The following is a 14,650-nucleotide window of genomic DNA, read 5'->3' as shown; positions in this document are numbered from 1 at the left end:
GGAAACATTCTACTCTATAAAAACAGAGATCTTAAGGGATAATTCAATGGACTATAAACTTGATGCATCCCCAATGATGATAAAGAAACTAATCCCTTTTGTAAGTTTAAATTTTATTGGTTGAAAAGATTGGGCATCATAAGTTTAAACCAACTTATCATGATTTAATGCAAGTACCCAAAGTTTACAGTGAACATATGAGAGAATGTGTTTAAAAAATTTGGGTACCAGTGTAATTTACAGTCCAATGTCCTCTTCCTACCTGAATAGGAATAGAACTATGCAAATTTGAATAATTTCAACTTTAAGCAGCTGCTAGAAGTACGGGTATGGCAGATAAAAAAAAACTTTCATTGACCTCTCCTTCCTCCCTGATTTAACATTTATATCTCCTGTCCCCTTTAATCCCTGGTAGTAATAACTTCCCCCCTGTTGCTTTATTCCCCACCTCACTTTGTATTAATGGATATATTATACGTGGATATATTGACAGGAGAAAATTTGTCGTCAATTTAGGTTGCAAATATGTATCTCATTTATTGGTCAATTCTTTCATCCATTGGGAGGGGGAGGGTATGGGGTAAAGGGGCGACTTGTTATTTAAGCCAGCTAGAAGTATAACTTCATTAGAGTACATGAAAATCTGGTGCAACATCCAAGTAATAATATATCGATTAGACCAAAATCCAGGCAAAGAAAATTTTAAGCAGTTAGTGTCAAGTATTCTTACGTTCATCAACTTATTACACAATTTTACTTATTGAAGAAATGTTATATTATGCATATTTGGAAAATGATCATATATTTAGTAGAAGGGTCCTAAGAAATGAAAACAGTTTTTATGAAGGGAGTTAATTAATGGCCATTTTTATCAGTTGCTTTGCTAAGGTCACGGAAATTCAGCCTTAAATAAATCATATATAAAGAGGTTTTATGAAAGACTTCTTAAAAGCAAAGTTGTTCAAAATTTTAAATAAATAATCTTTGCTTTTCTTGTCATGATTATGCGACAACTCCTAGGGGGTGAAAGTTGAATTTTTCAAATCTGATTTTCTCAAAAAGATCCCGCTGAAATATTTTGGTTTTACCTGGAACCATCACGGTTTTATGTCTAATTTTACCATAAATACTGGTCTCAGAGCTCGGCACTTACTTTTGTCTTGATCAAATTATAGCCTGGCGTGAATTATGTTGCATTCTTACCCCAAAATCTGGTTAAAGATTAATAGCAAGTGAAATAGCAAGTCCTTTGCGAAAAAGCAAGTCCTCCTGGGCTTAATCTTATTTTAATACGATAATCGATGTATTATTACTAGGATGTTGCACCAGATTTTATATGATAAAATGTAAAGTGTAATATCTGATAAAGTGTAAACATTTACAGAAAATAATGCAGAAAGTTAATTAAAATACCAAATAAACAGAAAAGTCTGTAAGATGGATCGTCCAGGATTTTGTCGGTTGGACATGATTGTTGGAGATGGTCCCTCTGCAGATACCTCCAGGAATGCCAGGCTATACAGGTATAATATCGTTGGAGATGGTCCCTCTGCAGATACCTCCAGGAATGCCAGGCTATACAGGTATAATACTGTTGGAGATGGTCCCTCTGCAGATACCTCCAGGAATGCCAGGCTCTACAGGTATAATATTGTTGGAGATGGCCCCTCTGCAGATACCTCCAGCAATGCCAGGCTATACAGGTATAATATTGTTGGAGATGGCCCCTCTGCAGATACCTCCAGCAATGCCAGGCTATACAGGTATAATATTGTTTGAGATGGCCCCTCTGCAGATACCTCCAGCAATGCCAGGCTATACAGGTATAATGTTGTTGTAGATGGCCCTTCTGCAGAAACCTAGAAGGAATGCCAGACTATACAGGTATAATATACTATTGTTAATATACTATACTTCTACCCCCTTTACTCCATCACCTCCCCTCTTACTGGATGAACCAACTGACCAAGAAATGAGTTCCAGGTTAGCAACCTGAATTGACAACAATCTTTCTACTGTCATAATATCCACGTATATTCTATGTATATCCATTATCAAGGGACGATAAAAGACGGAAAGCATTCAAGCGAGGTGGACCCAAGAAGCCCGCAGAGCCTCCGCAGTACGAGGTTGACCTCCTGAAGAACTTCCATGCTGAGGCCAAGAGAAGATTTGACGATGCTGAAGAGCAGGTTGATAGTTTGTTTTATATTGGATTTATTATTATTCTAGAGTGTACATATATAAAAAGAAAGAACAACAATAATAAATTAATGTAATGAATATTACATATGAATGTGTAATGTACATCTATGTATTTTATTGATATGGATATGTATGTTATATGACAATTTTCTTCAATGAAAAAAAAATTACTAAAATGTAAAAGGTAAGTAGTATGCAGTATTGCGTATTTACACATTGTTTTCATACAGGCAATATAAATAAGACAAAAAATGCATAAGAAGATATTTTAATTCATTGTTTTCTTGAAAATAATTTTCTATAAAATGTGTTAACATATATGTATGTATTTGATTTTGATCCATAAGTTTTAAAAATTTGATTTACAATGAATTTAAGATAATATTTTTTAAGCAGAACATGTCTATCAGTCTGCCCAAGATTCAGTGTCAGGTTATGCGGGACTATGACAGGTATACATTTTTAACATGATGATTCCTATAACAATAAGATACGATTTAAGAAGCGTAGCAACTCTAAAATCGTATCCATAAAGTCCGTACGTCCATTTAAAACATGCTGATTTTTAACTTTTTTAACAACGTTTTTTGGTATGAAATGATTAGAGGACAAAAAGATTCAATATTATAAGCGAGGCATATCTAAATCAAATACTAAAAATCAAGTATGTCCTTTTAGTGTATCCTGTATTTAAGCAATTTTGTAATAAAATTATGCACAATTTTGTTTAGACTAACAAATTAAAGTTTCGCTAATTAAGTTGCGACACTCTACAAGAGTTATTGTTCGCTTGTTCTTCAAGTTCTGATTTTAGAGCTTCGCTTTTATGGATGTTGTCATGCTTGTTTTATCCATTTGTGTTTATTTGTATCTGATGTGAATGTTAGGATCTACTGCAGTTCACGGTAAAATATTGCTGGTAACGAATATTGCCAAAAAGCTATGAATTTTAAAGTCTGCTAGCTGCCAAACGACTGAACGTACAGATCATACCCGCACACCATTTTAAGCGGTATAAGAAGGCCTACAAATAATCAGGAATAAATAAGATCCAATGATGCACAGGGAAAGCTTCACTGAAGAAAAAACTCGTAAAATAGGCATTTTTCGCGCATTTCTCTGTACTGCGAGATAATTATGCATTATTGATTTATGGGTATTCCAGATTATTTGTAGGTCTTCTTATGCCGATTAAAACAGTGTGCGGGCATGATCTGTACGTTCGGCCGTTTGGCAGCTAGCAGCCTTTAAAATTCATAGATTTTTGGCAATATTCGTTACCAGCAATATTTTACCGTGAACTGCAGTAGATCCGAATGTTATTTTCTACAAATACCCATGTTTTTAAGTAATATCTTAACATACTGATGAACCTTACAGCTTTCTGTGTCAATTGTCAGAAAAAATATGGCACCTAGTATCTTGATGTTAAAGGTTTCTTATATTTTTTTTTATTTTAATATCCGCGGAAAGCTGTCTATGATACTTAATGCCATACATAACAATTCTAGGTATGACAAAAGAATAATCCTGGAGGACATCTGTCCAGGGCTGGAGTACAAGCCCAGAGGACCTCCAGAGGTTGACAAGAACAGGAAGAAACCATGGAAGATCGGCCTATGTGAGAAATATCACAGGAATGCTTTGCATAGATCTATGATACAATGTAGAATGATGTCTGTCCGTCTGCAGGGATCTAAAGGGACATGACAATGGCCGATAAATTGATGTACATTAGGGTGGGTCGATTTTGGACATTTTTTTTCTGAGGCCAAAGCGGGGATCTGCACTCAATTTATATAGATATAATACACCTCTGGATGATTTAAAATTTATCCTAAGTCTTAAAACCGCTGACGACCAGACATTCAATTGTATAGCTATTTGTAAATGGGAGTCAAAAATTTATTGAATCAGAACTATGGCTTCATGGTGCTCCTTGGAAATGCCTTGAGAAGCTGAGTCAGGAACTCTCGTCCGTTTCAAAAAATCTCGTTCCTAGCCTGAGAAAATCTAAAAAACCTCTACAAATTGGACAATTCTCAATAAACCTTATTTTTTTTTGGTTTTTTAGTGATTTCTAAGGCTAGGAACGAGATATTTTGAAACGGACAAAAGTTCCTGATTCAGCTTCTCAAGGCCTTTCCAGGGAGCACCATGAAGCCATAGTTCTGATTCAAAAAATTTTTTTGAATGTCGTCGTTGCATACTAATAAGTAATGAATTATATTTTTAAGTGGTTGTGTTCTAAAACTCAATATTTTAAAATTCTTTTTCGGTCAGAAATGTTTTTAAGGTTAATTTTATCTGTTGCATATCCCCGCTTTGTCTAATTCCGATATGAACCCACCCTAATGTACATCCCCAATGATGATACACAAAAGTACCCCCCTGTAGATTACAATTAATGGTTGAAACATTTGGACACTCGACTCAATGAACCAACAAATCGAAATACAATTAACGTCTCCAAAACTGTTAAGCCAACGAATAAGAGACTTTATTATAAAACTTTGAAGACTAGTGTAATAATTAGTCCAATGTCCTCCCTATCCCTGGTCCGTCTGTCAGACCTGTCCTTCCGTATCTTAAGATCTTGGTAACCGCTGAACCGATTGGGCTCTAGTCATCAGGGAATATACCTACTGGTTCTATGGTGGTTTTAAGCTATTTTTCAGGGTTTAATTTTGACAGAGAGTAAATTTTACAAGAAATTGTTTGATATGATTTCTTTTTAAGAACGATTTTATACAGGCGATGCGAAGCCCCTAAATGCTTGGAGGGAACCCGCTATTATAAAACATATTAGAGCGATTAAGGCCTATTTCGAACAAGAAAAAATACTGTTTTTTTTGGCCTATTATCAAATCCGTCTTATAATTCACTTTGTCTGTCCGTCTTGTGTCAGTCCTAAACACTTCTGTGAAAATATGATTTTTCTTAACTGCTATTTAAGATGAACCGTCCAATGTCCCCTCCCTCCTGAATCTTTGTATGTTAATTGCAAATGTGAACAACAACGCAGAAAGAAAGCCTCCGGAACTGTAACGAAGAAGAAGAAGCAAAAGTTTAAGAGTTATGCGGAGGCCAGGAAGGACAGGGAGAAGTTCAGAAAGAAGCTGGTGGAGCTTATTATGCACAGGTATGCACAGATAGGGTCTGCACACGTTTTTCATAGGTTTCTGCTGTATTATTTACAGACGAGCATTATGAAAATAGATAGAACGACGATTCTGATACATATGTGAATTGTTATGTTTGTCTTTAGATCTAGTAAACTTCATGAAAATTATCATCTTCTTTTAATAGATATTTTATATTGTTCCTAAAACAGTTTTGTTTATCTTTAAGGTGCCATGACAAATTAATAGGACCTGGGGATGAGGACAAGGATGCCAAACCAGAGAATTGTGCTGCCCCATTCATATTCAATACATATAATCTTATTATTAAGATCTGGGGATGAGGACAAGGATGCCAAACCAGAGAATTGTGCTGCCCCACTCATATTCAATAATATAATCTTATGATTAAGATCTGGGGATGAGGACAAGGATGCCAAACCAAAGAATTGTGCTGCCCCACTCATATTCAATAATAAAATCTTATGATTAAGATCTGGGGCAAGGATGCCGCTACCCCGCTCATAATTATAATCTTATCATTAAGATCTGGGGACGAGGACGAGGATGCCGAACCAGAGAATTGTGCTGCCCCACTGACTTGCAAGGAGAAAGATTTACTGAGATATTATTATTATATCCACAATGGAATTGCCACTAAATATGTTGCAGGTGAGTTTTAAATGTTGAAAAGATACATTACAAGTTTTGTTTTTTGGTTTGTAGTCGGGGAGGGAGGGAACATTGAGCTGTTAATCACACTAGTTCCAAGAAATCTCAAACATTTCTTTTGACATCTAAGTCTAAGTCTAATTGACTGACTGTTATAATATCTACGTATATTCTATAATCATTAATATTACTTACTCATTTACATAAAAGTAAAATATTTCTGTCCTAATTAATTTAAATGATTATTTATGAATTGTAATTAATTAATTTAGGTATGAGCCAGGAATGGTTCTTTAGGATTATGAACTTAGTCCCAAAGAAAATGCAGAAAAATCAGAGGGAAATTAAAAAGGTAATAACATTATAATCTAACAATGGATGTATATTTATAATTACTTTGATCATACAAAAGATTTTTATGATCTATAACAAAGTGAACTCTGTAGTGGGCTAAAATAACGATCTCCCCCATCCCCCTTCTTTACTCTTTCCTCCTACTGGATAAACAGCCCGACCAATTGCAACATAAATTAACGGTAATTGTTCTCCTGTTATATCAACCAGGTATATTCTACATCCATTAATCTAACTGTATAAATTGTCATTTTTTTTAATGGTATGAAACAACATTCTTTTTATGAAATTGCTTTAAATTTATTTACAGGCTCCACTATAAGTTAAATCAATGCATTTTAGTGACGTCATATTATTTGGATTTTATTATGTACAAGATTTAGAAGCATCATTTGAAATCATAAAATTCATCTACTGTCATAAAATTCAGGGAGTAAGGAAGGGGACAATGGGCAATTAATTAAAAGAACAAAATTAGTTCCAAGAAAAAAATCATTTACTTGAAAATTAAATTAATAGTACATCACAATGTAGTAAACATTCTGTAATTAATCACTAGAAAAATCACCCTTAGAACTTCGTCAACCCTTCTCATATATTTTTAACTGCTACCTAAATTCAAGGGGTTCTTAGATCGTTTAATACATAAATATCACAGTAGAGTTTCTATACATGAAATAACATTTTCTTAGGGAAAAATATTTGTTAAAACCAGTCATCTAAGGACAAATTTTTCTGTCTGCATATTTAAAACTAACTTAGCTAGTTAACGGGGCATTAATGCGCAAGTACCCAAAGTCAGTCAGAAACTGCTGAATTCTTGCACATTCCCTTTAAGCCAGTACCCAAAGTCTGAGACTCTTAAAAATTGAATATTCTATCCATTGTCCTCTCCCTTACTCCCTGCATAAAATTAGATTGTGTACAGGAAACTTTGGTTTAATCTTAATTGGTTGGTTCAAACACACACTGTCCAAACTTTTTCAAACTTTCAAAAAATAATAAGTAAGACGAATGGTTAACGGACCCAACATGTAAAATCCTCAGAATGAAAAACTCAAGGCATCAAACTTTTAAATTTATTCAACGTTTCGAGGGCAAAACTGCCCTCATCATCAGGAACTAAACAAAAAATAGCAATTAAAATTTATCAAAATATGCATTTTAAGTCAATTATTAGTTCAAAAAATAATTTTAATCTACAGAAGATGTAATTATATTTATAAACATTGGGGATGCATGTCAATTTATCGTCCATTGGCTTATCCTTTATGGAGTGTTAAAGATAGTAAAGCAAAAAGTGGTTTAAAATAAAAGTTTTAAAAAGAGACTAAAAGGAGTAGAGAGATAAAAAAATAAACATGGATGACAACATCTATAAAAGCAAAGCAAAATTGGTAGGACAAACAAAAATTAAAGTGCTAGAACTAATTCATGAATAAGCAAAATATAAATATATAATATTTTACAAAATTTAAGTAAATTTGTTGCAAAACTGTGTAAATGGATGATACTGTATAAGGACACTAGTGGCTTCGCCCCTAGCCTCTAAGAGGTGATAAAAAAATTAAGGCGAAATTCGTTAAAGGACCAAGGAAATCTTCTACAAAACATAAGGACCAAGGAAATCTTCTACAAAACATAAAAGACCAAGGAAATTTTCAGCAAAAAAAAAATATAAAAAAATAAAAAAATATAAAAAAAAAAATTAAAAAAAAATAAAAAAAAAAAAAAAAAAAAAAAATGGGGGTGAGATTTTTTTGTTTTTTGGGGGGTTGGGGGTGTCCCACCCCCCAAGAAAATAGCTTAAAACCACCACAGGACCAATAGGTATATACCCTGAAGAGTAGAGTCCGATCGGTTGAGTGGTTACCGAGATCTTAAGCTTCAGACGGACGGACAGATGGACGGACAGACAGACGGACGGACAGATGGACGGACTGACAGACGGACGGACGGACAGACATCAAGCTACTTTGTATTATAGATACATACAAATTAAGGACTTGATTATTTAGAGAAGCTTTGCTTATAATTTTAAACTATATTGTCCTAGAAATCAGTATTCCAACGGACAAACCCTAATTAGAGAGGAGCTTAGATTTTAAAAAGTATTTACAGCATTCCTGATTTAAAGCAAACATAAACCCTTTTTAATAAATTTAACAATAAAACAACAAAATTATAGACTAATTATGCAGAGAAACTTAGCTTTTAGAGTGGAAATGAGCCAATTATTAAACATTATAAAAAAGTAAAATGATCTCTATCTGTGTACCGCTAACTATTGAACCAATAAGGTTCTCTATTACAGGGTAGCTTCTCATAGGTCCTAATAAGGTTTATAACTATTTTTAAAAAAAGGTTTATAATAAAGTTACATTTTTTTAGATCAATGAAGAGATTAAGGAAGATTATGCCTTTGCTGTAAAGAAATCTGTTGTGGATTTTGTTCTCAAGGAACCTGAAATTGATGAGGATGAACGATTTCTTGACGAGGTAACAATGAGAGATGAAATTGTTTCAAATCCAAATTTTCTTTATATTTCTTTACTTTTGTCTGTTGCGCATATCTGTCAATATGCCAGTAATGTTTGTGTTGCTTGTGTGATGCCATTCATAATTGGTCCCCAAAGTTTGTCTAAATCTGCTAAATCATTCATAAACACTTTAAGCAAGTCCTCAAGGTTTAAGTCCCCTAAAATACTGTTTAACAAATCTTTTTAGTATTGTGTCTATTTATAAACAAGGATGACAACATCAATAATTAGTGAAGAACATAAAATCATGGATGGGAATACGGAAAAGTTAATTTAAAGAGTATATGTAAAAATCAAGAATAAATCTTATTTCCCAAAATCGTTATGAACTTCCAGACAAATGAAATTTTAGAGTACTTATAATACATTCAGGATGATGAGACTCCAATGACAATAGAGCTAGCAGGAGTATCTGAAGCCTGGAGGAAGCTGTACAAACAGTCCAGAAGATTTCTGACACACAACCTGCATCTTATCAACCAGTGCATGGTACAATCACAGGTATAAATATATGAAAGATCTCGAAACCAGCTGTTTCAATAATGAATTTCTTTTCCTCTGATCCAAATGGTTATGGTATGTGTAGTAAGTTCAAATCTCTATTTCGAATAAGCATATGCCAATATTTTATTTTTAAATGTATACAGTTAGTATTCATTATTTCTTTTAAAAATTTGATTTAAAATATTGTATCATCATCATATCTTCAGAAAACCTGCAAGTAAATAGCATTTTCATCATTTCATGGAAAAAGTAAAAAAAATTGGAGAGGATATTTTGAAGCTTTTTAAAGTGTCTATAAAAAGAGTATAGATTTAAAAACTTTTGGCTGATGTATCCTGAATGACCTCATATTAGAGTAATGGATTATTCTATTACTAGCGGCTACGCCCCCTAGAAGCCTCTAGGGGCACTTAAGGTTGGAGAAGAAAAAGTCGACCTCATCCCATTTTAAATTTGAGTTTCAAAAGATTTAAAAAAAAATTTGTTCGTGAGGGGGGAGGGGGTTGAATACACCCTCTCCAAAAATAGTTTAAAACCTTCTCAGGACCTATAAGAAGCTTCACTGTAAAGGTTAACAATATCGGTTTAGCGGTTAGCGAGATCCTTCGGGACAGACAAAAAACGCTTACTACTTTATATTATAGGATGACGTCATTCGGGATACGTACGTTAAAAGTATATCCCCTTTTTTATAGACATTTAAAGACCTTCGGATTTTTTTCTTCTCTCTTTTTTTACCCCCGTAAAAAAAAATTCACCCTGTTGAGTAGTGACATGTGTTTTTTTGCATAGAATCTGTGGCAAAACAAGTTTGTTCATCTTCGCCTGTTGGATATCTCCAACCTGAAGTGTAGACCCAAGATGGAGATGCTCCCCTTCCAGGATATTGTCTACCAGGAGATTGAAAAACAAAAAAAGGTAACAGGTCTATAAAAATACATAAACTTAGAAGACTGCAGAACGTATACATTATGCAGGCACAAAGTTTCAACTGACAATAGAAAGTCTACAAGTATATTAGGGAAATATTTATTACTCAGTAATGAACAGTTATCCACAGTGCACATAAATGCGCGAAAAAGACTTATTTACGCGCTATCCGTTACGTTCCTTAGACCGGACGTACAGCCCCTAATTATAGAAAGGCATCCCTCTTAAATATATGTATGGATAAGGTGAATGGACTCCCTTCACCCCATCCACTCACCTACCGAATGAACAAACTGACCAATAGATAACAGGGTAAATAGCAACCTAAATCGACGACGTTTTTTCCCCTATCATAATATCCACCTACAATCTACATCCATTACTAGGTTCTTAAAGAGGAGTGGTGCCCCGCCATTGTTGAAATATACCGCCAATGTCAGCGGAACAAGAGAAAGAAGATCCTGCCGCCGGATACCAGAATACCCGCCTTCCTCAACTGCCTAGCCAACCTGATGACCTCACACGTACAGCAGCTGGCACTTACAAGCATCCAGGTAATCCAACCTCTTCTTCCCATGGAGTAAGGGGACATTGGACTGTTTATTACACTAGTCCCTAAAGTTTTATAATAACGTTCTCTTATTCGTTGGCTTAACAACTTTGGGGCTTTTATTTATTTTTGATTTGTTGGTTCATTTAGTTAAATGAACAAACGATTTAACAACTAATTGTATTCTTTAAAGGGGTAATTTTGTGTATCATCTTTGGGATATACATCAAATTAATTGGCCATTGTATTATCCATTTAGATCCCTGTCTTATTCCCGTTTTTCTCGTGTTGACAGTTTGACTTAACAAAGGTGTTTGATAATAATACGACAGAAAACACTGAGGGTTGAACACAAAGTTTTATAAACTCATTATCTTTTCGTTGAGTAATTTGATTGATTTTTGTACTGTAGTAGTGCCAATATTTTTCAACCAATAATTAGTGCCAATATTTTTCAACCAATAATTAGTGCCGATATTTTTCAACCAATAATTAGTGCCGAAATTTTTCAATTAATAATTAAAATCATGAAAGGGGTATTATAGTTTTTTTCATTATTTAGGATGTACATTTATCTATCGTTTATTTTTTAACCCCTTAAGATCCCAATTTTTTAAAATACGGCCTACTTTCTCCCTTCATTTATCAACTTCCAAGGGCAGAATCTAACAAAAAAAATAGTATTCAATATATTTATTATTAGGACTTTAAGAAATATGTGACAATATTGAAAGAGGATTCACAAGGCTCTCATAAACCTGGATTTATCTTACACTTAAAGGTAAGTTAATTTCCAGTATGGCTACGAAACTGGTTGATATGCGCCGAATTAGAACCGGTTCTCAGCTATACTGAAAAATCATGCATAGAATTGATCTATTACGGACAATTTTCCTAGAGTATCAAAACAAAGATCTTAAAATTCAAACCAGTTATGGCCTTTAGCCTCTCGAGGCAAAATCTGTTTAAATTTTTAAAAATGTCATTTAAATATCCGCGGAAAGCTGTTAATACGATGCTATTAATAAAAAAAAACTTAGATAATAAATCAAACGGTATTTTTACTGATCAGCAACGCATAATTTAAGTCTCTTATTCGTGAAATTTCAACATTTAGTTTGTCTAAAAAACTCTTGTCATGTCTTAGGTAATTAATGTAAAAGTATATATGTACAGTCAGACGAATACTTGGTCCAGGTGGTTGGGACCTATTTCGTCTGCTAGCAAATTGCTTTCTGTTCTTTTGTAGCGACTTGATGTGTTTACATTTTCGACGCTACTGTCTGATATTCAAAGACCAAATTAATATTCGGCACTGGTAACCCCACCTTGTAGGTAAAGTTACATATAGCTCGTGCCCGCTCTATTCTTTTACTTTATGTCATAGGTGAACGGCAATAGATTAAGCTTCGCCCCCTCCTATGTGGACATAGAGTCGAGCATCACCGAGGTGTACACCCTCATGAAGAATGCTGTCAATGATATCAGGAGGTTGGACTACATACTTCTGGATGAAGATCCTTCAACTGGCAAGAAGAAAAATCTCAGGTAACAATGGATATTTATTATTACTTGGATGTTGCTCTAGATCATGATGTGCTCTAATTAAGTGAATCTTGAAGCTGGCATAAAATAACACCCACCCCCTTTACCACATCTCTTTTCTCCTACTGAACTGACCAATAAATCCATGTTAACAACATAACTGCTTAAGTACATGATTTTGTTAAAGGACATACTTGCATTTTAAGGACTTGGTTGTAGATATACCTCGCTTATAACATTGTGCCTTGTTGTACTAAGAATCAATATTCCAAAAATAAGATGAATAGGATAATTATAGCACATAAAAAATTGTTGTCAAAAAGGTTAAAAATCAAACTGTTTTAGATGGACGTACGGTTTGGAGACGATTAGTTGCTTCGCGGACAATTTAAACATGCCTAAATTAACAACAGTAGCAATCCGTTAACGACTGACGAACGCAAGTACGGGCCGACTCTAATTGTAAAAAGCTTAGATTTTATTCATGTTTTAATGACTTCTTTTAATTCCAGGCCTATTCTGTTACCTGAAATTCTGGAGGAGGCGAAGGAGGAAGTGAAAACAATGATTGCTGAACAAAATAAACACCCGGAAGAATATGTTAAAATGTTTCAACAGGGATAGTATTTTAGAAATAATTTACAATAAAAAATATGATGTTTAATTTTAAGAGAATTATTATGTCATGATTGATAAAAACTGGAAAATATAAAAACAAAATAATGATTTATCAGTACAACCCTACAATATTAATTTTTTCATCGAGTTTTCTTTTACTCAGTATTCTATCCTCTTTCTATCTCTCTCTCTCTCTCTAGCTCTCTCTCTCTCTCTCTCTCTCTCTCTAGCTCTCTCTCTCTCTCTCTCTCTCTCTCTCTCTCTCTCTCTTCTATCATTCTTTCTCTCTCTCTCTCTCTCTCTTTCTATCATTCTTTCTCTCTCTCTCTCTCTCTCTCTCTCTCTCTCTTTCTATCATTCTTTCTCTCTCTCTCTCTGTGTCTCTCTATCTATCTCTATCTCTCTCGCTCTGTGTCTCTCTATCTATCTCTATCTATCTCGCTCTGTGTCTCTCTATCTATCTCTATCTCTCTCTCTCTGTGTCTCTCTATCTATCTCTATCTCTCTGTGTCTCTCTCTAGTTCCTTTTCTCAGCCCAATTAATGAAGACATGTAGATTTTTGAATAAAGAATAAAGCATGACAAACATACTATAAAATTATTAGTACATGCATTTAATCAACGGGCAATCAGAGAAAGAGACAGAAGCGTATATCTCTGAAGATCATACTTTTGATCAATTTAAAGAGAGAGTCCTGTACTTTGATAAACTTGGCAAAACCATCAACAATGATATCCCAAAGGAAATAGTTTAACATAGATTAATTTTAAAATATTATGAAAATGATTTTTTAATAAAATATACTTTTTTTTGACAAAATATAACCTAAATGATGTAGATGCATTTTGTTTTTATGACAAATTCTTTTTTTACCGATATATCTTAGGATTTACAATCTTACAATATCTTTAGGATTAAAAATCATATTTTCATAGATATCATTAAAGCATTTAACAAAAGCTTTATTTTTTCGGCAAATACAAATATAACAAGGACAAGAATGACAACATACATAAGTACCGAAGCACAAAAAATATGGGAAATTTAATTTTGATACTGGTATACAATAAAATTTAAAATCGAAAAAATAACACCAAAAATATGGGAAAATATTTTAAATATAAAAAGCAAAAAGCCTGCCCAAAGGCAGTCCGAAAGCCGTGAATGTTTTATACTTAATTATGCTCCATATTGATGGGAATGTTGACAAGAAGTTTCACCCGTCTACCTTTTAAAGGAGCCGAGAAAATCCCACAAAATGTTTTAGACATACATACAAATTATAGAGTAGCTTCGCTTTTTAAAAATCGTGTTAAACCCATCATGTTAAGGTGGTCCAACTTGGAATGTATGAACTCCACTGTGATGATCTGATTCTAAATCTATTTAGAAAAACAGACAGTCTTAGGCAAAGATATTATTCATATGTTGTTTGTAGTATTATACTTATATTTAAAAGTAATATGATGTATGTCTGTCTGATGCTTTGATCTCGCTGGACCTACAGGGTTCTCCTTTACAGTGAAGCCTTTGATAGGCCAAATGAAGGTATATAAATATATTTACGGAGGATACCTCTACCATACCTGGGAAAGAAAAATTTGTATTA

General features: G+C 33.8%; 4 protein-coding genes across 6 annotated transcripts in view; 2 read left to right on the top strand and 2 right to left on the bottom strand.

Moving 5' to 3' along the window:
- The window catches only part of Nop60B (dyskerin pseudouridine synthase 1 Nop60B), a 581,533-nt gene that overhangs the window by 9,630 nt on the left and 557,253 nt on the right, over window positions 1-14,650 (bottom strand). The gene's annotated exons all lie outside the window — the stretch shown is intronic.
- LOC145317800 (small ribosomal subunit protein uS7-like) overlaps window positions 1-14,650 on the bottom strand; it is a 250,489-nt gene that overhangs the window by 6,129 nt on the left and 229,710 nt on the right. The window lies entirely within an intron of this gene.
- LOC145315551 (uncharacterized) lies at window positions 1,391-3,915 on the top strand. The gene is made up of 4 exons (XM_080155532.1): window positions 1,391-1,523; window positions 2,060-2,192; window positions 2,599-2,657; window positions 3,717-3,915. The coding sequence occupies exons 1-4, from the start codon at window positions 1,438-1,440 to the stop codon at window positions 3,913-3,915; spliced, it is 477 nt and encodes a 158-aa protein (XP_080011658.1). The 5' UTR covers window positions 1,391-1,437.
- Window positions 5,220-13,046, top strand: LOC145315550 (dynein axonemal heavy chain 7-like). The gene is made up of 10 exons (XM_080155531.1): window positions 5,220-5,347; window positions 5,875-5,999; window positions 6,272-6,351; window positions 8,745-8,852; window positions 9,266-9,394; window positions 10,190-10,315; window positions 10,714-10,881; window positions 11,581-11,658; window positions 12,265-12,425; window positions 12,935-13,046. The coding sequence occupies exons 1-10, from the start codon at window positions 5,340-5,342 to the stop codon at window positions 13,044-13,046; spliced, it is 1,095 nt and encodes a 364-aa protein (XP_080011657.1). The 5' UTR covers window positions 5,220-5,339.

This window comes from Acartia tonsa, chromosome 4 (assembly GCF_053477335.1).
Source record: "Acartia tonsa isolate MP-2025a chromosome 4, ASM5347733v1, whole genome shotgun sequence".
Classification (NCBI taxonomy): Eukaryota; Metazoa; Arthropoda; class Copepoda; order Calanoida; family Acartiidae; genus Acartia; species Acartia tonsa.
The sequence above is the reverse complement of the archived record's forward strand: the minus strand, read 5'-3'. Positions and strand labels throughout refer to the sequence as shown.

Coding starts and splice junctions, on each gene's coding strand:
- LOC145315551 (XM_080155532.1), top strand. CDS start 1,438: ATGGATCGTCCAGGATTTTGTCGGTTGGACATGATTGTTGGAGATGGT. Junction 1,524..2,059: donor AGGAATGCCAGGCTATACAG/GTATAATATCGT, acceptor TCCATTATCAAG/GGACGATAAAAGACGGAAAG. Junction 2,193..2,598: donor TTGACGATGCTGAAGAGCAG/GTTGATAGTTTG, acceptor ATATTTTTTAAG/CAGAACATGTCTATCAGTCT.
- LOC145315550 (XM_080155531.1), top strand. Junction 6,000..6,271: donor TGCCACTAAATATGTTGCAG/GTGAGTTTTAAA, acceptor TAATTAATTTAG/GTATGAGCCAGGAATGGTTC. Junction 8,853..9,265: donor ATGAACGATTTCTTGACGAG/GTAACAATGAGA, acceptor TAATACATTCAG/GATGATGAGACTCCAATGAC.